The sequence below is a fragment of the Cryphonectria parasitica genome (assembly GCF_011745365.1).
Source record: "Cryphonectria parasitica EP155 unplaced genomic scaffold M406scaffold_5, whole genome shotgun sequence".
NCBI lineage: Eukaryota > Fungi > Ascomycota > Sordariomycetes > Diaporthales > Cryphonectriaceae > Cryphonectria > Cryphonectria parasitica.
In genome coordinates, this window is record NW_024468913.1 from 3,069,146 (window position 1) to 3,095,755 (window position 26,610).

The following is a 26,610-nucleotide window of genomic DNA, read 5'->3' on the forward strand; positions in this document are numbered from 1 at the left end:
CCGTGCGTTCATTGACTGTCACTTCCGTCTCTTCCGCAGCTAGATAATCTCCTGCTGCCCAGCCCAGCGCTCTCCTCTTTCTGCCTCTGCGGCGCTGACTGATCCAGGACTTCTTGATCCTGATCCTGCCCACAGCGAAGCGATCCTGTCCACTTTATATTAAAAGCATTGCAACGTACCCGGGCCACTGGGTCCAGTTGACACTACCCTGCAGCGGGCCCCCTTATTTCACATTGTACCTTGATTGCCCCTACTATCATCCACCCTGAAATCGCTTCGTTGATCGGATCATTCCTTCAGCTTATTATTATATGTTGTCAGCTTGTCCGGGCCGAGCGAGCGAGCAAACCCACGGCGCTAGTAGCTTTGTGTGCTGATTTTAAGAGGGAGACTGAGAGAGAGGAAAAAGAAAACAAAAGAAGAAAAAAGAGAAAAAGAAAAGAAAGAGAGAAGAAGGAAAAAAGGAGCCCTCCCAATTACCTTGTCTGTCTAGGCGCGCCGCTACTGCACCATCAGCGACGACGGATTTACCAACTAGCTGCCTGGCTCTCGAGAATTCTCCTCGAATAGAACCGCGCGCCTCCACGTACGTTACGACATAATCAGTTCCTCTCGATTCCTTGCCAACGATATACGCATCGCTTCTTTCCCTTCGCCCTAGCCAAGAAAGAAGACCAAAAACAAAGAGAGTGAGGAAGTTGAAAGAGAAGGAGAGGGCAAGCGCGACAAAAGAAAAAGAAAAAAAAGAAGGAAGGAAATAAAAGGTTACAGCCGCGCAGATTAGACGCGCCTGGGTACCCGAGTCTCAGCCTCGCGCACGGCCTCGCTCTAACAAAGAGAAGAAGGACAACCCCGAAAAGATGGCGGCACCTATCCAACCAACGGTGGCCACGCATAACGACTTTGGTACGGTCAACGTGGTGGAGACACCAACCTCGCCCTCGTCTGCATTCACACTCTCGAGATTCGAGTTCGAGACGGGCACAAAAGGCAATGAGGGGACCAAAATCCTCATGGTGGAGTGGGATGCAGCTGCCGCACTGGGCACGGAGGGAGATAGCGCCAAAGCTACGACAAAGGCCAACCTCGAAGACTGGGAAGTCAAGTGGGAGGGCAAAGAGGCCGTCACATTACCACCGATCCGCGATGTCAAGACCCCAAACACAACCTGCCGGCTCTACTTCCTCCTTCCACCAAAGGCGCCCATGCCCACATTGGTGACCATCTCCCCCAAGATTGGAAACGTAGCAGATCTGCACACCAAACCCCTGCCGGCGATATTCCCAGAGGGCCTGGTGAGCGAGGACAAGGGCACACGGGGTGTGCTCCACATGATCTGGGCCAAGATGCGCCTGGAGGAGCTCCAGGCCGAGATCGTGGCCGAGATGAAGGAGAACGGCGAGAGCGTCGGCCTGGAGATGGCGGTCCAGGAGAGACAATGGATCGTGGACCACTTTGGCCTGCAGATCGACACGTCGAGCGCCGAGGCCATCCCACTGCCGCCGCAGAGCCCCGGGGCTGGCAGCCCCAGGAGCCCACGGTCGCCCATCGGCGGGAAGCTGGGCGAGAAGCTGAAGGGGCTGAAGCTGGCAACGAGCCCGGCCGAGCTGGCAGCCGCCAAGGGAGGTGAGTTTCCACAGGAGTATTATTATCATCCCTCGTCGTCGTCACCATCGTAGCCTGTAGCTTCTTTGCTACTTCTTTCTTTCTCTTCCCCTGAGGATATTATGCATTTGGCTCACACGTACACACACCAGCAGCAGGGAAAAAGTCCGCAGCCATTGCTCCAGATACGGCTCCTGCAACCTTCCAACCGCGCCCGATGGTGACCGGCTCTGCAGGTGGCATTGCCTCGCTTAGCGCAGTCATGCACGGCGGTGCAACCGCTCCAGAGAGGGGTGGCGGCGGCGATACTGAGGAGGACCTGTTTGCGCTGCCCATGTCTCCTCGGAGCCCAGAGATGTTGAGAAGTCCCTTCAGCCTGCTGAAATCATAGGACGGACAGCGACTCGGGAAAACCTTGCTATGTCGGCAGAAGGGAACGCACGCCAACAGTTTCTGTGTCCTAGCTTCTACTTTCTTGTCGGGTTTCATCCTGCTAGACAGCGCTGCACTGGCCACTTGAGGCCAGTCAGTATTCTTCTTTTTGTGTACAGGACAGAGCATTTAGATACCTGCTCCCGGCTGCGGGAAGCTTCTTCAATACCAAGACGGTTGGTCCTCCACGGACCTAGCATGAGGTCTAGCTTATTTGTCAAGTTCCCAGGCTCCCTCTCTTGATGACTTGCCACGCTCTGATTGTACACGATATGCCATGCCTATAACAAAGGCTTCATGGGTATCTCAACCAGACTTTAAATCTCGATCGTTTCACTTGCAGCTTGGCCCAAAAAGGCGGCTCCTCATCGTCTGTCGTCGTCGTAAAATGTCGTAGAGCTTCCGAGATGCGAGACAGCTGCCAGCCAAAAAGCCAGGCGCCATTCCCCCCCCCCCCCCCCAATCCTGTCTCTCTCCTCCGCTCTTTCATCTCCAACCCCCAACCCGTCCCTCATCCCATCTCTCCTTCCTCTCTTTGCGCAGATAATACCCCCTCCTGGCGTCCCGATACCTCCTCACCCACTCCAACGTCTCCCGCTCCGTAGCCTGCCCGCCCTCCCCTTCACCCTCCAGAAAGCTCTCCTCCAGCGCAACACACACCCCTTCCTGCTCCGCCAGGCCCCCCGACAGCCGCTGGTACAGGCTCGCGGGCGCAAAGGGCCCCAGCGCGTGGTCCATCTCCCCTTGCTTGGCGCGCCACTGCCTCTCGAGCGCGTGCGCCGACAGCAGGAGGGCCTGTGCGGAGGCGCGGGAGTGTGCGAGCCGGGACTCGAGCTCGAGGAGGTGCGTGGCCAGGTCGACGTTCTCGGCGAGGGAGGTGGACAGGGCCTCGGTGCTGGACTGGGTGGACGCGTGGGCGGTGGAGGGGGCGTGGACGAGACCGGATAGGAGGGTCGGGGTGGAGAGGATCTCGGCGAGGTCTTGTTTTCTGTTTCATCATTGGGCCGCGGTGAAAGCAGGCGGCAGCTGTCAGTCTCATTGTAATACACCGTGGGAGCAGGCGGGGGGGAGAATGTGATGGGAGAGGCGTACGATTTGCCCTCTAGGAACCCGGGCAGCCACTGTTCTCCCGGGTCCGGGATTGCCTGCGGATGTGAGATCTGCGCCTGTTGTGCTGCCGTCAGGCTCGCTGCTTCGGGGAGATCGGAGTGTTGGTGATAGTCTTGCAATGGCGGCGCTGGTCGAGGGGAGTTGACCGTTGTCGGTGTGCCTATGCGAGAGACTTCGTGGCTGCCCGGCTTTGGTGGGGGCGCAGGGGGTGTGTTGGAGTAGATGTCCTCATATCTGTCCATTTTTCAAAACAACGACAAGTTCTATTCTTCCTTCCAGGGTGATCTGCCTTAAAAGAGCGTGAGAGAGACAGAGAGATGAGCACTTAGTTTGAGACGAAGATAGGGTTTGAGAGCAGGAGAATAAAGGTGCCAGGGCATGACGGTTGGTTGCTGTTGTTATCTTATCAACCCTGGCCCAACCCTGCTCTGCTGAGCTTCTGGTGGGCCACAGTGATGAGGGGCCCTCCATGCTACAGGGTATTCACAGGCCCTGAACACTCCTCTCACACTGCCCAAAGTAAGAACCAGAAAAATACTGGGCGCCATTTGTTCAAGATGTCAGGAGGATCACAACAACAAGGTGGTATGTTGTCTCTCTCATATGTTATTCTTGAGAATCAATAGAGTATTCCAAGCTGACCAATTGCCACCGACAGTGAGCCTCGACAGCCTGAGCGCCCAGCAGCTCACAGCTGTCAAGAAGCAGCTGGATGAGGAGGTGGACCACCTGACAACCTCCTTTGCACAGCTACAAGCTGCCCAGATCAAGTTCAGGGACTGCCTGCGGTGTGTCAAGACACAGGGTGCCACATCAGGTGAGGAAACACTTTGGACTGGGGGAAAGACCCGGGGGAGGGGAACTGGGTTCAGATGGGTTCAGCAAATTGAGCCATGTGCCCAGAAGACCTAAGCAAGCCTTGTTTGGAAGAATAATACCAGACGAACTTGCTAAATCAAACCTCCGTCACAGACAAGAAGGAGGTCCTCGTGCCCCTGACCAACTCACTCTATGCCAAGGGCAACATATCAAGACCTGACCGTGTACTGGTGGACATTGGCACAGGATTCTTTGTGGAGAAGGTTGGTCATTCTCTCAGATTGTCTGTTCAACACAGCTCACTGACTGTGGAAATAGGATACCAAAAGTGCTGCTGAATTCTACGAGGGAAAGATCAAGGATTTGAGCAGCAACATCGCGGACCTTGAGGGCATTGTTCAGAACAAGACGAATACACTGAGGGCTGTTGAAGAAGGTAGGTTTTTCTGAGGCCTTTTCCACAGTTTGCACCTTGTTCTGGAAAAAGCTGACCTTGAGACGATAGTGTTGAAACAGAAGCTTCTTGCAGCACCCAAGCCAGCCTCATCATAACATAGTAACGAGCTGGCTTGGGAAATGGTAAAGGGGCGTACTTGGGACGGACTGCTGAAGTATGGGCTGATGAATCTGCAGGCAAGCAGGTAGGGGGAAGTCTGAATGGGTAAGGGGCGGGGGGGAGGGGAGGGGGAGAGGGGCTAAACAAGGCAAGAAGCAGCAGAGGGTAACATATAAACCAAAAGTGATCAGTCCAAAGTAATAAGTTGGTTGTTGGCGCAGTGGTAAGATTCATCTTTCCACATAACGAGTCCACTAGCCTTGAGCAAGCTACCTAGCCGCAGTTCCCTCCACTGAAAGCTGCAGAGGATCTGGTACGACTCACCGGGCGCGGTACCGGGGAACCTGCTCACAAGTCGCCATAAGTCTGCTCGGCAGTACCCTTCGGGGTTGTTTTTTGTTTCTTTTTTCTTTCTTTTTGTCATTATCCTCTTTATTTTCTCTCTCTATCTCTACGTGTTACGGCGTAAGGAGGTGGTGAATCTCCTGCGTTTGCTATGTGTTTGGGCTGTTGGTGGTTTTGCCCAAATTTGTAGGAGGCCACCTGTTCGATTCTCTGTCGTAGCTGTTACTTTTTTAACTCTACTTGGGACTTTCTCACCTGCTTGCATCTCATAAGACGATGTGCATAGACTTCACAGGTTGCTTAGAACCTCAAGGTCAGCAGAGGTATACTAATGATCCTAGGCTGCGTTTAGGCGCAGCTTTTCAGGGCGGCGGTCTCGCAACAAGACTACTTAATTATACAGGTAACGAAACACCCAATTTGAATATCACATTCATGATCGAAACTATTGAGGAAAGAGTGTCTATTTGTTGGGGTCCTGGAGACCGCATATACACATCGGTTTGAAGTCACCCAGAGGTGCATAGCATTTTTGTCAGCCATTCCTCCAGTGATGATCATAGCAAATAACGTCCATTGATTTATGCCTCAGTTCCCTGGGCACCACAAGCCTTGATATTGAATCAGGATTTCTTGAGCTCTTCAGTCTCAGCAGCGCCGGAAGCAGCAGCGGCCACGTTGTCAAGAAGACACTCCATCTCTCGTAGGAAGTTGCTGGAGAAATCAACCAGGTCCTGGTGACCAGCGAGAGCGTGGACGAAGTCTGGAACGAAGGTGCCGCTCACGGGATTCAACTCCTGCATCTCGTCATCCCATCCCTGGCCGTAGAGTGTGATACCGCACCCCTTAGTGGATTTCAACTTTTTGTTTGCCGTGTTGATTTGGACAACCTGTCCTGGCGCGGGCTGAGTACGCCTGCGGTACAGGTGACGGCTCAAGGAGTTGTCCTTCCACTCGTGGTAAACGGCAACTTCCACACAGTACGGGGTCTTGCGACATTCAAAGGTCCAAGACACTTTACAAGCGACATTGTCGATCTTGGCTGCCCGGAGCAGGGCCTCACTCACCGCAGTGGCGGGAAAGTCGAAGTCGTTCTTAGGGCGACCCTTGGGGAATTGGAGACCCTTGACCAAGTTTTGGTATGCCTCAGGAATTCCACGAGCGCCTATGTCCGCTTCAACGGCCAAGTGCCAGTCGCATATCTTTTCGGGGCAGCCGACGGCAATCTCGACGACTGCAGCTTTCTGGTACTCAGCAAAGACGCGAGGGGCAGCGGGCGTGTAAGGGGAACGAGGATCACGAGTGTCATACTGGACATCAACCTCGATGCGGCGGTCTCTGGAGAAGAAAACAAGACAATACTTTGGCTTGATATCGCTGAGGTGTTCGAGGCGAGAATCAAGGGCTTGGTATCTCTGGTCTGCAACGCTGAGTTTATCCTGTGTTGCGCAGATGTAGTCGCGGACTTTTAGAGTCAGGTCGGCACCGCCGAGACTAGTATCAATTCGATTCAGTTTTGATGAGTTGGATCAAGCAGAAGGATTATCGTATGCTTACTTGTGACTGACGTTGGCCGTGCCTCGAGCTGCAGACTTGCTAAGGAACTCTCGGAAGTCCCTGTTGGAGTTGTACGTCTTCACAGCCTTGCCATTGGCGTTTTCACGTGAATAGCTACAGAAGACTCCCAAATGGGCTCGTACAAACAATTCACCTCTGATAGGCCGGATGCGGAGAGCAGCCTGTTGGACGGCTTCTGAGAACTCGTTCGCTGTCAAGGGACCGAGACTGTCGTCTTTCTCAACGTCTGACTCTTTCACATCCGCGGGGTCCTCGATCGAGACAGGGTCCTTTGAGACACCCCGATAACCAGTCTTGAAGCCAAGGCCAACGACTTGCTCGATCTTCTTGAGGGACACTCGAGAATGCGAGGCAGTGGTAGAGCGGTGGGCAAGGGCTAGCATCCTGCATACGAGATCCTTCGCAATGGACTGAAGGAGGTCTCGAAGAGCCTGAACAGCAGCCTGGATATTCTCGATTTGGCGCGAACAGATGGTTATGTACCCGGCGTTGGAATCAAGGACCAGAAAAGCATGGCACCGCTTGCGGATCTTCTCCAGCTCTTGTCTGGTGATCGGGTCGGACAGGTTGATTACGCCTTGGTTGCTGTTCACATCTGGCAGCGCGAATTCTAATCTCTATAGGCTTGTCAGCACATTGTACTCCACCGCTCTCCTGTGCTAGTGAATGAAGGGAGTATATCTTACCAGAGCATCCGCGGGCCCAGGGCCGTTGTGTTGTTTGCAGTCGACTGCCTGGTTGGTCTGTCCGTTTTGGAAACGCGCGTCGGCGCTGCCTCTCATCAAAGCTGCACGCTCTGAAGGGAATAGCCAGCCACCGGAGCCCATATTGGTATTCTCCATGATGACAGATCCTGGAGATGGTAGGAAATGTCTCCTCAGATCGCTCGCGTTCTATCTTCTTCGTGCCCAATATTGTTTGGGAGGAGTCTGGGTCAGTGAGTTTCTCTGGGATATGAAGAAATAGATCAATTGTGTTTGCCACACAACTTTCAAAGCTGGATGGACTGGAAATTAAATAAAGGGGGCACAGAAGAAGTTGATCGAACGTGGCTGCTGGTCAAGGGTGAATACGGCCTCGACAGCTCCTCAAGATCAAGAAGTGTGAATGGATTCAAGCTGTATTGTACAATAGAAGCATGACAAAACACTCCACAGTGATGGAATGCACTCAGTCTGGTAGACCAGCGCCTTCACGTAGACGGTCACACAGCTGGGCTTCCCTTTGGTGGAGGTGGGTGTGGTTCAGGAGAGGATGGTCCTTGAAGAGTTAGGGGTGCCTGCACGATGTATGGAAGGAACAATGCGGCTCGGATGGGCATTGTTCTATGCAAGAACTAGGATCACCGATAAAGGTATTGTTGATAGATAGCAGATGATATGGGGTGGGAAAGTGCTTGGAGATAGAAGGAGCTGGACAAAACACCTGGGCACTTAGTAGAATTTTAGGCTGCTGCTGCCACCAAGCTGCCACCTGTAAATGGAAGTAAGCGCAAAAATTGTGCTATACCACAGAATAATTATCGCGAATTGAGCAGAAACGCCAAAAAGGTGTGTCAGAGATTCAGTGACTGATATCTGAGATCCTGGACTGGAACTGATGACAGACACTATGAGAAAAGCAGCTGTGCAAGTCAAGACAATTCCTTTCCCAAAGTATTCAGAGATACCAGCGGTTTTCCGCTGCTAATTGTTCGGGATAGATCGAAAGAAATTCCTCTGTAACATCCCTTCGGCCACCTGCAGTGTTGGACTCCAGGGCTCTGGAGAGTAGGCTCTTCCACAGGTTTGGCTCACATCAGTGCTGGATATGGCTGGACAAGTAAAACGCAGCAAACAGCAGCACCAGAATCATGTTCATGTTGAAATTTGCTTGGTATCCACAACTTGGAGAAAAAAGAGGTACCATCAGGGTGCAAGCACAGATACTTCCTTCCTTCCTTGACATCATATCAGGGGCTGATGTTGGAGTTAGCCGATAACCCCTTTTGTTGCATAGCCTTCCATGACATGAATTTGGTGGAGATGACAGGGGTTCGCGTCCTGTCGCGTCCTCCTTTGCCTACCACTTTAACGCGACAATTGAAAGAACGTGTACAGTAAAGAAACAGCCTATTCACAGCACAGCAAGCCTACTGCCAATGCGGCTTGCAGAAAGTATCAAATCAAGCCACCTTAGTGAACCTAACCCTTTTACATTGCGAATATGGCACCAGCCAAGTTGGTGCGCCCCACCAAGAGGTCGAAAAAGGCTGCATCCACTGGTGGCATCACAAGAGACGACTCAGATGATGAGCTTGGTGTTGATGATCACCCGTGGGAGTGGATTTATGCAGACGAGGACGGAGTCTCACAAACCCCAGAAGATGGCACAGCTGGCAAGAGAAAGCGCGCCAAGGACATTGTTGGCGCAAGGATGGGGTCCTTTGCCTGCAGCCTGGGCGACATTGTCTTGTTAAAGGCAGAGGGTACTGGCGAGGCTTGGGTTGGCATAATATGTGATTTCTCAGAGGATGAGGACGATGACAAACTTGCGGAGTTCATGTGGTTCTCATCAGAGAGGGAGATCCGCAACAAAAAGAAGAAACGGACGGATTTTACTCCGGTGAGTGTCGCTCCCGTCCCCTCTCCGATGGTGTAGAATATTTCATGGCTGACAAGCGGGACAATGCCGTTCGTAGAACGAGCTGTACATCACGCCGTCATGGGACACGAACCCGCTGGAGACTATAAATGGTAAAGCGAAGGTGATGTCGCTCGAGGCATTCCAGAAACTGTATCCCCAAGGAAAGATCCCGCGAAACTCGCGAGATTACGGAAAAACATTCGTTTGTCGTCGTGGCTGTAATACAAGGACTGCAACGTACACAGATGAGTTCACATGGGAGGATGTGTACCGCGGGGCAGAGGACATCCAGGACCTGATCAACTTGATAAAAAGCGGAACCAAGGCCACGAGAAAAACAAGACTCTCAAGGCAAGAATCCCCTGACGCTTTGTACGACGACGTTGATCAAGCCGGCGATGAGGAATGGGGGACTCCAAGAAAATTGGCGACACCGAGGAAGCCGCGCAGCTACCAGAGTACACCGAAGAAGTCAAAACCAACAACTCCTTCATCCCACAGAAAGTAAGTAAACGATTCTGTACAGACTGTCGCCTAGAGGAGAGTGATTAACGGGTCCTGAACAGAGTCGTCATAAAAAAGCACCTGGAATACACACCTTTGGCCACTCGAGTCCTCTCGCCAAGTCATCACGCATCCTCGCCGTTTCAAATTGCCAGGGCCAATCTGCACGTCGCCTCAGTGCCCACCAGTCTGCCCTGTCGAGAGTCAGAATTCAGTCTTGTCTACTCGCATCTCGAGGCCGCCATCACAGATGGCATGGGAACTTGTATTTACATTTCTGGAACACCGGGAACTGGAAAGACTGCAACTGTCCGGGAGGTCGTCTCGCGACTTGATGAGGCGGTGGGATCCGAGGAGCTAGATGACTTCATCTTTGTTGAGATCAATGGTATGAAGATCACAGACCCGCACCAAGCTTACTCGCAGCTGTGGGAGGCGCTTAAGGGGCAACGGGTGAGCCCGGCACAGGCTCTCGATCTCCTCGAAAGAGAGTTCAGCCACCCTAGTCCCCGTCGAGTACCATGTGTTGTACTTATGGATGAACTAGACCAGCTGGTCACCAAAAACCAAGGCGTCATGTACAACTTCTTCAACTGGCCCGGCCTGCGACACAGCCGGCTCATTGTGCTGGCTGTGGCGAACACCATGGACCTGCCGGAGAGAACCTTGAGCAACAAGATCAGCAGTCGTCTGGGACTGACGCGGATTACTTTCCCGGGCTACAATCACGAACAGCTCATGAAGATCGTCCAGTCCCGCCTAGAGGGCGTGCCAGACAACATTGTTGAGCCGGATGCCGTGCAATTCGCCAGCCGCAAGGTCGCGGCAGTGAGCGGCGATGCTCGACGAGCGCTCGACATCTGCAGGCGGGCCGTGGAGCTGGCCGAGGCAGAAGTCAAAGCTGCAGACCCGATCACAAATCCAGTCACGCCAAGCAAGAGGCAGAGAGAAAAGGAAGCCAAGGGCGAGACGCCCACAAGGAAGAAGAACCTTGGCAGGGTCACCATCGATACCGTGCGGAGAGCAATCAACGAGGCGACGAGCAGTCCGCTGCAGCAGTATCTTCGCGCGCTGCCATTTGCCTCGAGGATACTGCTAGCGGCGCTTCTGGCACGAACGCAGAGGACCGGCCTGGCAGAGAGTACATACGGCGATGTGTTGGAGGAGATGCAGCGGTCCCTGCGCTTGGCTGCGGGAAATCGATCGCTGGACCTGCTCGAGAAGAAAGCACGTCTGGGCAGCAACACGAATGGGGCCTGGGAGAGCAAGACGCGACAGGATGCAAAGGCGGCCCGGTTAGCCGGCCTGGGAGCTGCAGCAGTAGACCTCACCGGGGCTGGCATCATCAATCTGGAGGCACACAGGGCGGAGAGGCCGAGCAAGATTCGACTTGCGGTAGGGGACGAAGAGGTACGATTGGCCTTCCGAGATGATCCTGATATCAAGGCGATGTGCCTCCTTGTTTAGGGTATCTATATCTTAAATATGAAAGAAATGGATCTCATTGATCCTGAAAACCCCATTTGCTATTGCGAGATCAAAACTTCCTCCTCGCCAAGGTTGGCTTCCATTCGATAGGGTGAGACTCGGGCGTTGCGTCATCGTCGGGCCGCCAGATCTTGATCGTCTTGTCCGCCTCACCGCAAATCAACCGGAGACCCGACTGGTCGAAGGTGGAGCAGAACACACCGTTCTCAGCATCCAGTGAACCCGGTTGGGCAATCGTGTCCTGAGCTTGGTAGCGGTAGCCAGTTTTCCAGTCCTATTTTCGATCATGTCAAGTCAGCCAGGGCGCGCCGCCTGAGCAAAATCAATGCATATTAGGATCTCTCAACCTCGACTTACCCAGAAGCTAATGGAGCCATTATCACCACCTGAGAACAGGATGTTGTCGTTGTTGACAGAGAGGGTGTTGATGATGGCGTTGTGACCCTCAAAGTTCTGCATGAAGGCGCCCTCGGGACACTTGAACTGCTTGATGCTTGAAGTGCTGCCGGTCGCGAAGGTGAACTCGGATGGGTGAGATGCCAGAGCTCTCACGCCCTTCTTGTGATGGGTCAACGTCGCCATGGTCTTGCCGGCGGCCAGATCCCCTGTTGAATGTGAAAGTCAGCAGCTGTGAGGAGGAGGGGTAACAGGAGGAAAGGCGAGGGTTGACGTACAAAGCCGAACATGACTGTCCAGAGAACCTGTGATGACCTGCGGATCGGCTTCTTGACAGACGAGACTGCTGACGGTCTGCGTATGGCCGCTGAGAACGTGTCTAGATTGTGAAAGAATTGTAAGTGGAAGTCGCGTCACCGTCAGAGGCCCGAGGGGCAAGGAACAAAAGAAACTCACATATTGCTCCTCGTCCGCATGTCCCATACTCTTGCAACACCATCCCGACCACCTGTCACCAAGACGTCTAAGGTAGGGTGCAGCGCAAGCGTGTACACTCCCGACAGATGGCCATGGTAATGCCTGATGACCTTGTTTGTCTCGAGATCCCAACACTTGACCATCTTGTCCTCACCACACGAGAAGAGATATGGATGCCGCGGCGAGACCGCCAGCCCGCGTACGGTGGAGATGTGTCCCGTCAGCGTCAGGCGCAGCTGGCCGGACGCCAGATCCCACACCTTGATGGTCCTGTCGCCGCTGCCCGACACGAACCACTTGTTGTTGGGCTCGACCGCCACGCTGCGCACCCAGCCGAGATGGCCCGAGATGACCTTGTGCAGCTTCCACGGCTTGTGCCACTCGGGCTTGGGCTGCGCACTCAACGCCTCCGACAGGCGCATCAGGCTGGTCGTCTGCGTGCCGCCATCCTGCGCCCCGCGCCCCGCCGCGCCCGGCACCGCAGCCGGCTTGCGGAACTGTACCAGCGCACCAGCCTGTGGTCCATCGGCGCCGGGTTTGCCGCCGGGCGCCTTGGCTGGTATGCCCTCGATCAACTTCCTTGTGTTCTCCTCGGCGGGCGTCGGCGCACCCTCTCCTGTGGCGGCGGGCTTCCTGACTTTCTTCCGCGCGCTGGCGGCGCTCGCCTGCTTGGCGGCTAGGGCGGTAGGAAGGGTCAGGACATCGTTGTATTCGGCGTGCAGACGGACTGACAGCGCGTCCTTGTCAGCCTCTGGCTCGACGTTGACGGCTGGGTCGAGGCGTATCCGCTTGCGCCCGTTCGTGTCGGCGTAGACGAGCTTGGTAGCTTTGGCATTTTTGGAGATGAGAGACTCGAGGGTGGTTGAGACGTCGGCTGCCATTTTTCGTAGGTCTGCCTCTTGTCGAATTGAATGGAGGGAGGGAGAGGGAGAGGGAGAGGGAGAGGGAGAGGGAGAGGGAGAGGGAGAGGGAGAAGATCGAAGTTCGACGAGGTTGGAAGAGTGGTGACGAATGGGGTTGGCTGAATCGAAGTTGAGCTGTGAAGATGGTGATCCGGTCTGGTTGAAGGTCGCGTCTTTCCCCAAAATTTCTTAGATCTAACGAAGCATGAGTTAATTCCTTTATAGTGTTAGAACAGCCGTTTCCTAGCACATACGACCATAGGTAGTGGAGAACTTGGGATCCCGTCTGCTCTCCCCTAAATAAGCCACTAACCGCCGGATTAGTAGTTAAGTGGGTGACCATTAGCGAATACCCGGTGTTGTATGTTTTTGCAACTTTTTGCTATCTGTGTATGTCACTCTTACTTTTTCTTTTTCTCCTTTTTTATTCTGATATCTCTTTTGTATGCTTTCCCTAAATATATCACAAGTCATTTCCTTATTTGCCTACGTTTTCCTACATGTGAAGTGGTGCGGGGCGTAACCAAATGTCAAGGTGTGGCACCTGTGACATGATATATACAGTATGCCTTACGAAGCTGCAAGAAGGCAACACTTACACACGCAAGCTAGAACAAACAAGGACTCACCCACCCTCACCCACTACCAAAGACAGACTCGACATATACTCCCAGTCCGATTGTTTTTCTTCTTCTTTACCTTAACCGAGATTTGCCCTCGGTTTCTCACAACACATCTCAAGAATTATTTGTGAGATGGACGATCAGTCGAAGTATGCGATCCACGCCGCCTGTAGGGAAGGAAAACGTGAGTCTCCTCCATCCATGGACTGCAGCAGTAGCAGCAAGCAACAAGCAGCAGCTTACCAGGCGCCCCACAGTTTCCCTCGTCCAGTCCTTGCTGAATGTGAGCTCCCAACTCTGAGGTTCCCATGACACTCTGTCGTGCCAGATGAGGGACGAGGACACGGCGAAATTAACGCGGTTATCTTCCAGGTCGACCCGAAGCTCAGCCAGCGGAAAGACGACGACGGCAGGCTTCCCATCCACTGGGCTGCGTCAGCCAACCAGCTGGACATCGTTCAGCTGCTGGCCGAGGAGAAGGGCTTCGATGTGGATGTCCAGGTATGTTGATACTTCCCTTATCCTCGTTGGGGAAGTTACAAGGGCTGCTACTGAGACAACGGGACAGGATGACATGGGCTGGACGGCGCTCATGATCGCGGCCAGCGTGAAGGACAGCGAGAGACTCGTCGAGTTCCTGTTGAGCAAGGGGGCTGATCCAAATGAGAAGAGTGAGCTGCCTTTGTTGGAAAAGAAAGAAAAACAAGGAGAGGAGTTCAGCTAACATTCAGCCCTACCAGACAACACCGGCCAGGCAAGCTCACCACTCCCACCATCCAACCACCCATCATACCTAGCTCTTATACATCTATTCATCACACCCCCTTTCCCCAAAGATCCTACCCTGTCCGACCATCTGCTACAATCAAAATCATCCTGACCCACTCTCCTCCCACAGACAGTTGTCCACTTCGTAGCCTCCAAGAACGCCATAGACATCGCCCGCCGCCTCTTCGACAACCAGCCCCCCGCCTCCGCAAGAGTCCGCGACCGGCGCGGCCAGTACGCCCTCCACCGAGCCGCGGCGGTCGGCTCCGTGCCCATGGTCAACCTGCTGCTCAAGCACAAGAGCCCCCTGAACGCGACGGACCAGGATGGGCAGACGGCGCTGCATCATGCCATTGCCGAGGGCCATGGTGAGTGTAGCTACTGGGGATCAAAGCCTTTGATTTTTGGAATGTGAGGGAAGGCTGATTAAGTGGGAAAACTAATCATGAAAATAGGTGATACGGCAGTTGCTCTGCTCAAGGCTGGTGCCGAGACGGACAAGAAGGATGTGGATGGTCATTTGGCGTTGGATCTGGCACCGGCCAAGGAGGTGAGTTCTGAATGGGTGTCTGCCTGGTGTATAAAGTGGTGGTGGTGGTGTCTCTACTTGATGGCCATGGCTGACCAAGCACAGATTAAGCAATACATCGAGAGAATGGCCGAGAATGAGGGCATAGAGCTGTGAAATAAATCAAAAAGTCTTGAGCGCGCCTCTTATGACGAGGCGATGTCAAGCAGCTTCCATATAACTGTATAAACCCATCAACATCAAAATTCCTAGACTCCGGCTGCCGATAACCTTAGAAGATTTTTTCATTAAAGAAAAAAAAAAAAAAAAGAGAGAAAAAGGACCTGCCATGCTCTGTTCTGCCTACCCACCTTTTGTCGTGGCGTTTCAGTATCTCATTTGATTGTCCTCTCCACCAAATCTCTGTACATGGCCTTGACATCCTGCACATCTGCCTTGAGCTCATCCACCAGCTCGCTCTTCTCGCCCAGCAGCTCTAGCGTCGTCTCGTACCTCTCGCTGACCTCGGCAACCTCAGCCTGCAGCCTAGCGACCTCCTCGCCCGCCTGCCGGCCCTTCTCGACCTCGCGCATGAGGCTCACCATCTCTGCGCGCGCCTCGTCACGCTGCGCCGAGATTCGCGCGAGCTCTTCTTTCGTGGTGACCTTCTCGGTCTCCAGCCGCCGGATCGCTGCGCTCAGCTTCTCAACAAGCTGCACAGAGGGGCCTGCGCCGACGGTCGAGACAGAAACCATGTCTTGCGCGATCTGCTGGGGCGACGAGGTCGTCTCGATGCTATCGTACGTGTCGCTCCGTTCCAGTGGGTGTATGGAGGGGACGGACGGGAGTGCCTCGATGGTGGGGCTGAGTATTGGAGGCAGCTGGTGGGAGTTTACGTTGTGCAGAGACGGTCGGCTGGCGGGCTGGACCGATGGTCTGCGTGCAGTATATCGTTCCACAGGATCGCCATTGCTTGAAGGTGCCGAGTGCTTGCGCAGCTTGCTCGATAGCGTACCGTACCCGAGAAGTTCGGTGCTAAAGCTGCGTGACGGCATAGATGCCGAGGGTGATTCGGGCCTGCTGCTGGATCTGTACAGTTGAGATGGGCCGGTCTCTATCCACGGTCCTGGACGGTCTTGCTGCTCTCGTGCTGCGGCTGTCGCCTTCTCTTCTGCCACGGCCGTCCTGTGCTTCTCCAGCTCTGCCTTGGCCTCGGCCAGGGCAGCTTCCGCTTCTTCTGATCGCTTCTTGAGCGCCTCTATTTCAGACTGATGCGCCTTCACGTCTTCCTGTATGGTGGGTATCTGAGTCTTTGCATCTTCTAATTCTTCTTCCCGATGTCTTGCGCGGAGGGCCTAAGAGAATAGACCATTAATGATTAGCATCATCATAGCACTGAGGTGCAGGTACCTTGGGACAAACTCACAGCTTCACGAGCCTTCTTCCTCATCTCCGACTCCCGATGCTGCGCCTCATCCCTCTCCTTCTCTAGATTCGCAATCCTACCGAGTAGTGTGCTCTCGATGCCCTGCCAGTTTTCCGTCGCGATCGCATACTGTGTCTGAAGAGTCTCGACCTGTCGTAGTAGTTTCGCCTGGGAATCGCCCATCGCCCCTGAGGAGACTTCTTCCGCCATGACCCTCATAGACTCGAGTTTGCTCTCCATGACCTGCAGCTCGGCCTTGAGCTCGACCTCAACGGCACGAGACCGCTCTGCAGCTCGCTCTGCCTTCTCCTTGAGCTCGTTCTCTCTTGCCCTGCCGCGGTCTGCCGCGAGCTCCTTTTCAACCTTGAGCTCGGAGACCTCGTCTTCGAGCTCCCGAGCACGCTGCTTTTCCTTGACCAGAGCCTCCTCGTTCACCTTGGCCGTCAGGGCTTCCGCTTGCTCGGCAGCCTTCTGTAGCTGGGCCTTGAGATCCGCAACGCTCCTGTCTTTGCTTGACCCTTCGGACTTGAGGGAGTCGATCTCCTTCTGCGACTGACCAATCCGCCTGTGCAGCTCCTCCTGGTACTTCTCCAGGTCGTCAGCCCGCCGTGCCTTCCTGCGCGTGGCTTCCAGCTCCTGCTCGGCCTTGCCCTTGGAGGTCTTGACCTTATTAATCTCCTTCTCGTTCTCGCCGATCTTGGACCGCAGGGTTTTTATAATCGCGCGGAGCTTTTGTTCTGTGCTTGCCAAGTTCTTCCCCTCCTCCATGAGCCCGGCGATCTGCTGGTCCTTCTCTGCCAGCTTCTTCTCCATGCTGCCGGCAGGTGCCTCCTTGGCCTCCTTTCTGGCCCGTTCGGTGGCCTCCCGCGCCAGGTATTGCAGCTTTGCCTGCAGCGCATCAATCTGCTCGACATAGTTGTGTGTCTCCTCTTGCTGCTGCAGAGCCATCTCCTCCAGCGCCTTCTCTAATTGTTTTATCCGGTCCTCTTGTAACACCACGACCGCGCTAGCCGGGACATCGGCGCTCGAGGGCTCTGTCTCCGCCTCGCCGTTCGTATTCTTAGCCAGCGCTTCTGTCGTTTCAGCCTGTATGGGGGCAGCAGACACATCCAAGACCCCATCCTTGCTCGTGTCTGAGGCTGCCTTGGTCTCAATCGAACTTCGGCCCACGGCATCCAACGAGGCCCGCGGTGACGGCAGCACCTTCGGGCTTGCTGGTAATGCCACGCCCGCTGCGTTCTCTATCGAGTTCCTGGTCGGGACGTCTATGCTCTGCCGTGGACTCGCGGTTGGCGTCACCCTGGTGGAGGGGTTTTCCGACTTCAGAGTGACCTGTTTCGCAGCCACGGCCCTCGCGAGCCTCTCTTGCAGCCGGTCATTCGTTCTATTTCGGTTCGCAGAATCGGGTCTCGGGGGTGCTATTCGATTCCAAAGTAGGGGCCACTGTCAGCAAACGGGGCGTGTAAGGCAGGTAGACGGGGCGGGTAGAGAGACGCACCTGTGGTTGGGCTCTTGGCCTGCTGTGAGGGCGCAGGGCTAGGGCTCGGCTTGGGCTGGTCCTCCTCAGCGAGGATGGTATCCAGCTTGGCCTCGACGCCGGCGACGGCTTGCGAAAGCAAGGAGCCCCATCTCGACTTGGGCCCTCCTCCTCCACCTTGACCGGACATGGCTCCTCTTTAACAGACGGGGTTTGGGAAGCGAGAGACAGAGGAAGAGAGAGAAGGGGGAAAGGGAGAGAGAAAGTGAGTGTCGTGCCCATCCGAGGGGCGGCAGTGCTTGGACGGGTATCGAATTACAGGTGCAGAGGAGATGGCATTGCTGGATTGGGCCTTCCGAGTCAAGGGAGGATTCGAGAGCCGCGAAAGAAGTTCCAGTTATTCCCAGCTTTTGCGACTCGCGATGATGTTTCTCCACCTTGTGCTCCTTCCCACCCCGGATTTCTCTCAGGTCTATATTAAAAATGGTGTTGTGTTTCGTCGATATGTATGGTTCCCTTTGAAATCGTTCGTGTGAGCTCCTGTGGTTTGCTCGGGGCTAAGGATTGGGACAGTCTGGCAAGATTTCTGGACTATGTGTCGTTTGGCGTGTGTAAGCTTTGGACAGAAATGGCAGTGCTGTGACGTTGGTCGGCTCTTGGAGTAATACACGAACTGAGTTAACATCCTAGTCCACCGCAGATCAATCACTCACTGCCACCCAATACAAAAAGCAACCAGGCACAGCATCTGATTGGAGTGGCCAATACAGTACACATTCTTCAATGTGTTCATTCTTACTCTTACCTAGGCTACCCAGTCAATGACCAATTCCCTCATACCAAGCATACCAGAAACACTACAACAGCTGCAGACCACAAAAAGGTCTTCCTCTCCAATGTACTATGTACAGTAGCATCTAGCATAGTACAAGGTCAAGGCCTACTTATGGCGCGATATGCGCCTAAGAATGGCCAAGCTTCTTTTAGCCCTATGCCATACCTCCCACCACCCACCACCAGCCTGGATATTATACGTGTGGATCCTGTTTGGTTGCATGGCCCCATTGTTTCGGGAGAGGCAGGGGATTGATGAAGGAATTGATTGCGCGGCTTTCACGTGTGTGTTCCCCATCTTGCATGCAGTCTAATTGAGCGAAGAGAAAGAGATAACTGCAGTCTGACCTGCCCACAGTGTAATTCACCGACCTGCCAAAACAGCATCTTATTCTCTCTGTGGATCGCCGAGTACCTTTGTCCTTGTTTCATTCTCATGACAGACTGGTTACTAAAGTACATATCAACGCGAGGTTTGGAAACAAATAATTTTATATGATCTCGGTAACCAGCTGTAGGGTATCCTGCCATCTGGAAACGATACTGGGAAAACGCTATTCGTTCTACAGGGGATCAACACAGATTGGAGAGCGGGAAAAAACAATTCTGATCTCCAAAGTTAGAGGGTTTTCTTGTGGCGATTGTCAACGGCATTGGCATAGCCGTTACCATTGACCTTGGTGATGGAGCCCGCCCGAGGGACAGCCTTGGGGACCGATGTGAAGGGAGATGGCCACTTCAGCACAAACTCCCGCTCGCCGCCGTCCAGACACCGCTCTAGCCAAAGCCGCCATGTGATGCAATAATAAGTCCCAATGCCGGTGAAGATGTGCCACCAGGCATGACCCTCAAGCACTGCCGCCCAGGGCAGCAGGATCGTGTTCCGAGCGTCGCGCAGGTGTCTGCAGAATGTATTGTCTAGAAGCCAGATGGAAAATCCTACCAAGAACAGCACGATGCCTAATTGTACCGAGTCAGCAAAATCGCCGCAGTGCAGATAGCAGGTATGTGTGTGATGAGTCTCTCGGAAGGAGGAGGAAGAAGAGTTTTAAGGGATAGGCTCTGTACCTGTGAAGGCCATTTTCCACATTTGCCTCAAGATCTCGTCGGCCTCGGCTGGCGTTTCGCATCGCTTCCTGAGTGCTGGCCGAAGTGTTGCTTCCATATCGAACATGGCCCGAAAGACCAAGGCGAGCATCAACGCAGCGTAGGCAACCTGGTGAAACACCGGGTCCTGCGACGAGAGGTAGTAGATGGTGATCCAGGAAGCCAGAGCGAGAAGCCCAAGAGCCACGAGCACCTGGGTATGCCTGGGCCGCGAGTAGGAAAATGTTGCGTAAGCCACAATGCAGGTGGTGTAGATCATCGGCAGCTCATCAGCAAGCTGCATTGAGTCTGCTCGGCGTTTGGTTAGCCAAAGGGTGGTGGTGCACGGGAATAGTCTGGTGAGTGGATCAGACATGATGTCTGCTGGAACCCGGGCAGGACCAGGGAGGAAACCCGCACACACACACACACACACACACACACGTACATTTGAGGGTGGCATGGAAAGCCATCGATCCCAAGCCAACGACAACGTAGCCCAGGAAAGAAAAGACAAAGACCAGACCGTGGCCATGGCGCAGACACTCTCGAATGCCCATAACACCCAGGTAGAGGAAGATCAAATTGGTCGAGGTGTTGAAGAACTCTGCAATGTATGGCGTCACATTATAGTCCTGCAAAATCTCAGCTCAGCCCAGGATTCTCGCAAGTCGACAAGACTAGATGTTGGGCATGAAGAGTGAATGCCCCCATTTATCCCACGTACCTCTTCACACCAGTTCAGGGTGCTTGTCTGTGTGCCCCAGATGCCGTCCCTAGATTCCCGGTAGGGCCATTGGAAGGCCAGAGACATGCTGGCGGTGACGGTCACAACGAGCCCGAAAACATAAGATGTTGTTGAAGCTAGTACGCTCGAGATTGACTAGAGAATGTATACTAGAGATCTCTGTGTACTGTCGCAGTAGGGATGTCCGCTGTGCTGTACAATGGCATGCCCTCGTCCTTATGGCGTGGGATTCCAAAAGCCAGCGAAGATCAGCTCAGGGAAGGGGGGCGGGGCCAAGCCTAAAAAGACCTCCCGCGCGGTCAAGCAAGGAAGAGAGAGGAAGACGTCAGGCTCAGAGATGCCCAATGATAGGATACACTGCGAGAAAAGAGGCAGGGTAAATCATACAATTCATCTAAGCAATAATTGCGACGAGAAAAGTTGACAAAAGGTTTGGTTGGAATTGGCCAGCATTTCGTTCAGGGTGTGCAGGTTATAGCCGAAGGGCGAGCCAGCCCCTCCCAGACCCGGTCACATGTACATGAATCCACGCTCCTAAGTACTGCCAGAGTACCTAAGCACGTGGTACGCAACTCTTGAGATAGGGCCTAGGTACTTACATTACATGTTTCTTAAGAGGCAGCGGTGCTAGGGTGAGATTGTCAGTAACGAAGGCAACGCCACAATGTAGCAAATCATGTCATCCTGCATCTTTACTGTACTACCACCTTTGTTTTTCTTTTCTCCTCTTCTGTATTCTTATTTCTTCTTTTCTCCCTTTCAAAGAATAGAGTTAGAGTTGGTATAAGACAGCCGTGATAAGCCATAGGTAATGTTTTTGAAATCCAGCCTTTTCGGTGGAGGGAGTACGTGTCTTGTATGAGCGTGCAGCTCTATTTATTGTCTTTATTTGAACAAATAACTCAGATAGGGATTATTGTTACCTGACGCCACTTTAAGTTGTTACGCAGCGGCCCCCAGTGTATTGCTACCATGTACGTACCTGAGTTTTGTACTAAAGCTCGTACTTCGGAAGTACTCAGCTTGAGATTAGTCTTCCAGCACGCTGCCCAAGGACTTTTGCAGGAAAAGCAAAGCAGGATACTGTGTTTTGTCTGTACTGTTGAGAGTGGGAGTCTTCCCTGTCTATGTTTAGTAACTTGGAAGATAAAGAGAAACAATGAGAATAAACGAAAGAAACATGGTGTTGAGAGGGTGACCTGTTGTGTTATGGTTGGGAAGGGGCAACACCGAACCCTGACCACGGCCCGCTGCGGGAGAGCCTTCCCCAGGTTCAGCAATTTTCGTGGCGTCTATTGCAGCCTGCCGAGCTCCCGCCCCTGGCCTTTTTGCTGCTGCGCGACCAGTTGGAATTCAACCATCAACACAAGCCTTCCAGTGCTATCCCGTCCAAATACATCCACTCAAAATTTGAGCATCAGGTGACGAGCCTGCCCAATCCGGTCACGGAAACTTACCCATCATGTCGCTATCACAAGAAGCACTGCAAAAGGTGAGAGAGAGGGGGGGGGGGGACACTGAGGGGAGCTGCACAGAGGCAGTCTTCGCGCTGAACTGAAGCTGGCATACACAGGACAGATAGATGCTGACATTGAATGCTAGCTGTACGGCGAGATCCAGACACAGGCCCTTAGGACCCAGCAGGAGCTTGCTCTCGGCCGCTCACAGATGGCGTCCAAGCAGCGCGAGATGCGCCTCACCCAGCTGACCCTCAGCGAGATCTCCTCACTAAGCCCCGAGACACCTGTCTATGAGGGCGTCGGCAAGATGTGAGTGACTGACTGCTGGCCCTATGCCCCACCCCCTCCCTTTCTCCTACCGTGCTATTGCGGGCTCAGATATCTTGGGCTGACAGCTCCGGTGTGTCCCTCCTCCCACTTCAGGTTTGTGTCAGCACCTGTGCCAGACATGAAGAGTAAGCTGCAGTCGCAGATGAAGCAGCTTGAGGCCGACGTCGAGAGTCTGAACAAGAAGATTCACTACCTGGATACTACTGCCAAGAACAGTCAGGATCACATCGAGGCGATTCTCAAGCGCGGCAGCACAGGTGGCTCTTGAGAGCATGCCTATGCCCGACCCCCTTGTCACGCAGGGCCCTCACTCACGGGTTCCCTTGCAGGCCTCGTCACCCACACCCACACCCACACACCCACACACAACATGCACAAGGCTGCAAGATGTCAGAGCCTACCCGTGAGCTATCAAGCTAGCTGTCAAAAAGATGTCCCGGCCTCTCTGGATGGGCCAAGACGGACTACGATGGAGGTTTAGAAAGAGGATCGAATGGAGACCGGAGAACAGCGCCTGCCCAGCAGCCTCTGGGGGATTGCTGTTTGGAACGCTAGGCTGCGGCGTTCAGCAATGGCCGTCGCCATGGCGCACCAAATAATGACCACAATTTGAGAATTCACCCAGCGCAAGCTTTCAGATTCACAACACTAAGCGTCGGACATGTTCATAAAAGGTCGTCTCACCCAACAGAGTAAAATTATCAGTCTTGTTTTGCCAGCCGCCGGCGCCAATATATCGCGCCTCTCCTTCGAAGCCGCGAAGCGCGCTGGACATCCCTGGTGCTCCTAAGGCGTGAGTATGCGGGCCCATTGGCCCCGTTGGTAACGAGTCAGAATGCTACATCGAGAAGAGGCCATATCCTTGAAGAGTGGTGGCCTGGTTGAGTTTGGGTGCAGCAAAACCAGCCAAGTCAATTTCGATACGATACCTTGCCAGGCGCCGAGGTCTTTTTCGCAAACACGTGGTCCGTACGCGGTTGATTGTGCCGGATGTCGTTCTTAATCAACCCGACAGAAAGGGAATGACAGTGTGCGCCCTTTGTGACACCCCCCCCCCCGGAGATCCGCTCTAATCTAGCACTTTTGAGATTTGCGGGGGAACGAAACCGATAATCCCAGTGTGCAGCACCCGAGGAGGATGGATCTCGAGACGAGATGCTTGCGTGGAGACTTGCGGCATCCTGTCCGCCTTTTTTTTCTTCTCTCTGACACACACGCATGCACGCGCGCGCATTGCATTGCTGCTTCGAACGAGGCTCGGTGTGTTGGATCTATTTCTATAGATGCCAAGGGTAATGGTAGGATTGCTGGTGGGCCGGCTTGCTCGGGCTGACAGCTTAATCTTCTGCTTCTATTTTGGCCCCCACGGGTCTTCTTGCTCTACAGCAGAGCAGCTATGCCAAATCTCCCGTTGACACTGGCTTGACTGGGAGCATCCTGCAGGACGACGACTTTCAGCCGCTTCAGTCTATCTCCACCGGACCTACCCTGCCACCAATAGACCTTTTGCATACCACCTCACCTTATGATCTAGCGGCATTATGCCAGGATCCAGCCTATATCTCCGCTACGCTGACCTTTGCCAGCATGCACACACACACACTCGCGCGCTAGGGGCGATCACATTCCTCGTCGACTTGGGGAGCCAAGCCAACGCAGCACAATGAGTTTCACCGTGTTTTCTGGGCCGATGCGGCTTACCTCGGGAGGGTTGCCTCTTGTAACCTCAGCCGTCTGCTGTGGTTGGCCTGCTAACCAATGACTACATTCCTCTTCTGCCGAAGGAATAAAGCCTTTAAGTGACCCCGCCTGTGTGCGGCACTGTTCTCTGCTCCTCAGCTGCTCAGTCTCTCTCTTCTCTCTCTTCTGCGATTTTTGCGAGTGACTTCTTTGCCACCTCTTGGACCTGATCTGTCAGCAGCCTCTTTATTTGTTTCGTTTCTCTCATATCATCTGCTGTGATCTCGACTTGAACGAAAAGAGTGTGTGCGCCTTCGCCTGCCTCGAGCGAAGGTGTTGACCGCCGTATCATATATACCACATTTTTTCTCTTATTTTTCTGCGCACAGCCTTATTCCCGATCAACCGAGATATACTCAACATAACAGCCACCATGAGTTACTACTCTGAGGAGGAAGAGGTCGACCGCGTGCGTATCAGCAGAGATCGATCTCCTGCACCTGTGCACTATGTCGAGGCCAGACGGGAACGGCCTCGCAGCCGCGCCTATTATCAGCAAGGCGTGGATGCCATGCTGAATGCCCACGACCGACAGGACCGGACCTTGGTCACCACTACCACTCGGTTCCGTGAGAGATCTCGGGAGCGCCGCAGCCCGCCCAGTGTCGTACTGGCCCCGCCGCCGCCGCCAGTCGCCGGTCCTGTGGTCATCAACCAGAGGTTCGACCACCACCACTCGTCGGACGACGACAGCAGTATCACCAGCCGCCGTGGCCGCTCACGGCACGAGTCACGCGTGTCCTACCATGAGCACTCACACTCTCGCTCTCGCGCTGGGTCGGATGCCTACCTGACCATGGAGAGATACGAGATGGAGCGCAAGCTGGACGAGACGCGGCGGCAGCTCGAGCTGCTGCGCATGTCCGCACCGCACAGCGACCGGGAGAGGTTCGAGCTGGAGCGCGAGCGCGAGCGCCTGCGACGTGAGCGCCTGGAACTCGAGGCCGAGGCCGAGACGCGTGAGCGCGACGCCAGAAGGGCTGCTGAGGCAGAGATCCGCGATCTCAGGAAGGACAAGGCGGAGCTGGACCGCCTGCGCCACGAGGAGGTCGAAGAAGACCGTCTGGCACTCATCAGGAGGGACATGGAGTACCGTGAGCTGCGGGAGCGACAAATGCGTGACCAGCACGAGAGAGAAGCCGAGGAGCGCCGCCTTCACGACCGCGAGGACTTTGAGCTACGTGAGGCCAAGAGGAGGCTGCAGGCCATCGAACAGCGTGACAGGATGGAGAAGGAGGCTCTGGAGAGGGCTAGAGAGGCCAAGACGCACGCCGAGCTGAAGGCCGCCAAGGATGAGCTGGATAAGAGTAAGTGTTTTCCCTCGCCTTCAATCTTGTGAGGAAATGTATACTGACATGTCCCCCAACAGTCAAGCGAGCCAAAGACGAAGCCGCCGAGCGCGAGCGCATCATCAAGGAACACGCGCTCGCCGAGCTGGAGAAGAAGAAGGCTGCTGAGGCTGCCGCCGCAGCGCGCAAGAAGGCCGACGAGGAGGCGGTGGAGCGGTGGAAGATCGAGCAGGCCGAGAAGGCAGCCAAGCAGAAGAAGGAGAAGGAAGAGGCCGAGAGGGAGATCCGCCACCAGATGCGCGACCGTCTTCTCGCCTCAGGCGTGCCCGAGAACCAGATCGAGGCCATCCTCGACGGCAAGCGAGTTGCGCCGCGCCCAATGGGGCATATCGGCCAGGGACACATGTCCATGATGCCACCGCCACCGCCACCTGTACACCCCGGAATGGAGATCACAACGACCAAGACGACGTATACCCGGATGGCGAGAAAGCACCTCAGTCTCGAGGCCTTGAGGGCGAGGGCTATCGAGTATGAGATCGACTCGGTGAGTTTGGCCCCCCCAGCCCTGCATTATGCACCATGCATTTGCTTTCTGCACGGCGGCTATTATGCCCCGAGCCGCTGTCATGGACAAGGACCCCTACCTAGTTTACGCGCCCGCGGCCCCCAAGAAAATACACCTCAAGCCCCTCCCGAAACTGCACATGCAATATTGACTGCCCACTAACCGACGGAACTACAGAACCCCGATTATATAGTCATCAAGCGCTGGGTCCCGCCCGAGGAGCAGAAGGAGCTTTGGTCGCTGACCAGGGTGATCCGCGACGACCGCGAAAAGGTCACGACGACCATCTCTGTCGAGGACCGCAGTCGCCACCGCCACCGCGACAAGTCGCGCGACAATTTGGTGCTGGTCCGCAAGACGAAGCGGGAGCGGAGCAGGTCGCCCAGCATGCTGATGTACCTCGCCGGTGCGAGGTGATAACAAAGAGAAGGGGAAACAGAGCAAGAACAACGACAATGGCAATAACAAATAACACCCCAATAGCAACCTTTTCTTCTTCTTTTCCACCGAGCGACCTGGCCTGTGTGGTTCGGAACAGGGAAGGCAACTACACGGGATGCGGTCCTTCTCGTTCCCCCCCCCCCCCACTTTCTCCCCTCTCCTCTCTGCTCTTCCTCTCGATTTACCTTCAGGAAACGCGTTGGGCCAGTTGATGGTTACTTATGTTGGCTTGACTTACGTAGAAAGCAAATTCTCGGCCCTCCTTTTCTTGGTTCGATTGGTCTTTTCTAGTATCACAGTACACGATGAAGTTGATTTCTCGACGCAGCGTTTTTGCTGTCTTAACCCCCCCTCCCCGTCTTCTTCTTGGGGTTTGTTCATGGAAGGCCCCACCCGGATGATCTTATGATAGACACTCCAGCGCGTTTTTAATGATATGAACCGAATTCTTTGTTTAGCGAGGATGTTCTCCCCC

General features: G+C 54.4%; 12 protein-coding genes across 12 annotated transcripts; 6 read left to right on the plus strand and 6 right to left on the minus strand.

The window, feature by feature from the left end:
- Window positions 1-860: 860 nt before the first annotated feature.
- Window positions 861-1,996, plus strand: M406DRAFT_259757 (uncharacterized protein; the record flags this gene model as incomplete). The annotated part of the gene is made up of 2 exons (XM_040917316.1): window positions 861-1,626; window positions 1,761-1,996. 2 exons carry the CDS (start codon window positions 861-863, stop codon window positions 1,994-1,996), a joined length of 1,002 nt encoding a protein of 333 aa, XP_040775864.1.
- A 527-nt stretch (window positions 1,997-2,523) lies between these two features.
- On the minus strand, window positions 2,524-3,461 carry M406DRAFT_292138 (uncharacterized protein; the record flags this gene model as incomplete). Its single annotated transcript, XM_040919016.1, has 2 exons — window positions 3,130-3,461; window positions 2,524-3,025 (listed from the first exon to the last, which is right to left on the minus strand). Exons 1-2 carry the CDS (start codon window positions 3,387-3,389, stop codon window positions 2,524-2,526), a joined length of 762 nt encoding a protein of 253 aa, XP_040775865.1. The 5' UTR covers window positions 3,390-3,461.
- A 243-nt stretch (window positions 3,462-3,704) lies between these two features.
- On the plus strand, window positions 3,705-4,518 carry M406DRAFT_331223 (Prefoldin alpha subunit; the record flags this gene model as incomplete). The annotated part of the gene is made up of 5 exons (XM_040920605.1): window positions 3,705-3,732; window positions 3,806-3,964; window positions 4,120-4,229; window positions 4,285-4,402; window positions 4,472-4,518. 5 exons carry the CDS (start codon window positions 3,705-3,707, stop codon window positions 4,516-4,518), a joined length of 462 nt encoding a protein of 153 aa, XP_040775866.1.
- Window positions 4,519-5,490: 972 nt separating this feature from the next.
- On the minus strand, window positions 5,491-7,287 carry M406DRAFT_70580 (uncharacterized protein; the record flags this gene model as incomplete). Its single annotated transcript, XM_040925359.1, has 3 exons — window positions 5,491-6,361; window positions 6,425-7,062; window positions 7,132-7,287. The coding sequence occupies 3 exons, from the start codon at window positions 7,285-7,287 to the stop codon at window positions 5,491-5,493; spliced, it is 1,665 nt and encodes a 554-aa protein (XP_040775867.1).
- A 1,573-nt stretch (window positions 7,288-8,860) lies between these two features.
- On the plus strand, window positions 8,861-11,041 carry M406DRAFT_259792 (P-loop containing nucleoside triphosphate hydrolase protein; the record flags this gene model as incomplete). Its single annotated transcript, XM_040917321.1, has 3 exons — window positions 8,861-9,049; window positions 9,126-9,574; window positions 9,637-11,041. The coding sequence occupies 3 exons, from the start codon at window positions 8,861-8,863 to the stop codon at window positions 11,039-11,041; spliced, it is 2,043 nt and encodes a 680-aa protein (XP_040775868.1).
- Window positions 11,042-11,111: 70 nt separating this feature from the next.
- On the minus strand, window positions 11,112-12,816 carry M406DRAFT_258501 (WD40 repeat-like protein; the record flags this gene model as incomplete). Its single annotated transcript, XM_040917236.1, has 4 exons — window positions 11,112-11,336; window positions 11,420-11,667; window positions 11,737-11,837; window positions 11,915-12,816. The coding sequence occupies 4 exons, from the start codon at window positions 12,814-12,816 to the stop codon at window positions 11,112-11,114; spliced, it is 1,476 nt and encodes a 491-aa protein (XP_040775869.1).
- A 208-nt stretch (window positions 12,817-13,024) lies between these two features.
- M406DRAFT_244362 (uncharacterized protein) lies at window positions 13,025-13,207 on the minus strand (the record flags this gene model as incomplete). Its single annotated transcript, XM_040916257.1, has 1 exon — window positions 13,025-13,207. A coding segment is annotated over one exon (183 nt), but the record flags the coding sequence as incomplete, so codon positions are not given.
- A 68-nt stretch (window positions 13,208-13,275) lies between these two features.
- Window positions 13,276-15,009, plus strand: M406DRAFT_98306 (uncharacterized protein). The gene is made up of 8 exons (XM_040926397.1): window positions 13,276-13,644; window positions 13,718-13,743; window positions 13,833-13,961; window positions 14,029-14,131; window positions 14,215-14,306; window positions 14,359-14,596; window positions 14,684-14,778; window positions 14,863-15,009. Exons 1-8 carry the CDS (start codon window positions 13,593-13,595, stop codon window positions 14,911-14,913), a joined length of 786 nt encoding a protein of 261 aa, XP_040775871.1. The 5' UTR covers window positions 13,276-13,592; the 3' UTR covers window positions 14,914-15,009.
- A 122-nt stretch (window positions 15,010-15,131) lies between these two features.
- M406DRAFT_322793 (uncharacterized protein) lies at window positions 15,132-15,341 on the minus strand (the record flags this gene model as incomplete). The annotated part of the gene is made up of 1 exon (XM_040919692.1): window positions 15,132-15,341. One exon carries the CDS (start codon window positions 15,339-15,341, stop codon window positions 15,132-15,134), a length of 210 nt encoding a protein of 69 aa, XP_040775872.1.
- A 3,751-nt stretch (window positions 15,342-19,092) lies between these two features.
- On the minus strand, window positions 19,093-20,373 carry M406DRAFT_259405 (alkaline phytoceramidase; the record flags this gene model as incomplete). Its single annotated transcript, XM_040917292.1, has 4 exons — window positions 19,093-19,433; window positions 19,542-19,868; window positions 20,008-20,194; window positions 20,287-20,373. 4 exons carry the CDS (start codon window positions 20,371-20,373, stop codon window positions 19,093-19,095), a joined length of 942 nt encoding a protein of 313 aa, XP_040775873.1.
- A 1,396-nt stretch (window positions 20,374-21,769) lies between these two features.
- On the plus strand, window positions 21,770-22,365 carry M406DRAFT_260553 (Prefoldin; the record flags this gene model as incomplete). The annotated part of the gene is made up of 3 exons (XM_040917375.1): window positions 21,770-21,799; window positions 21,910-22,076; window positions 22,191-22,365. 3 exons carry the CDS (start codon window positions 21,770-21,772, stop codon window positions 22,363-22,365), a joined length of 372 nt encoding a protein of 123 aa, XP_040775874.1.
- Window positions 22,366-24,120: 1,755 nt separating this feature from the next.
- On the plus strand, window positions 24,121-26,275 carry M406DRAFT_107063 (uncharacterized protein). Its single transcript, XM_040915220.1, has 3 exons — window positions 24,121-25,144; window positions 25,207-25,673; window positions 25,872-26,275. The coding sequence occupies exons 1-3, from the start codon at window positions 24,211-24,213 to the stop codon at window positions 26,109-26,111; spliced, it is 1,641 nt and encodes a 546-aa protein (XP_040775875.1). The 5' UTR covers window positions 24,121-24,210; the 3' UTR covers window positions 26,112-26,275.
- The last annotated feature ends 335 nt before the right edge of the window (window positions 26,276-26,610 follow it).

Bases quoted from the DNA above. Each gene is read 5' to 3' on its own strand.
- M406DRAFT_107063 (XM_040915220.1), top strand. From the start codon at position 24,211: ATGAGTTACTACTCTGAGGAGGAAGAGGTCGACCGCGTGCGTATCAGC. The intron at 25,145-25,206 runs GTAAGTGTTTTC...GTCCCCCAACAG, and splicing joins CAAGGATGAGCTGGATAAGA to TCAAGCGAGCCAAAGACGAA. The intron at 25,674-25,871 runs GTGAGTTTGGCC...ACGGAACTACAG, and splicing joins TCGAGTATGAGATCGACTCG to AACCCCGATTATATAGTCAT.
- M406DRAFT_98306 (XM_040926397.1), top strand. From the start codon at position 13,593: ATGGACGATCAGTCGAAGTATGCGATCCACGCCGCCTGTAGGGAAGGA. The intron at 13,645-13,717 runs GTGAGTCTCCTC...GGCGCCCCACAG, and splicing joins CGCCTGTAGGGAAGGAAAAC to TTTCCCTCGTCCAGTCCTTG. The intron at 14,779-14,862 runs GTGAGTTCTGAA...GACCAAGCACAG, and splicing joins ATCTGGCACCGGCCAAGGAG to ATTAAGCAATACATCGAGAG.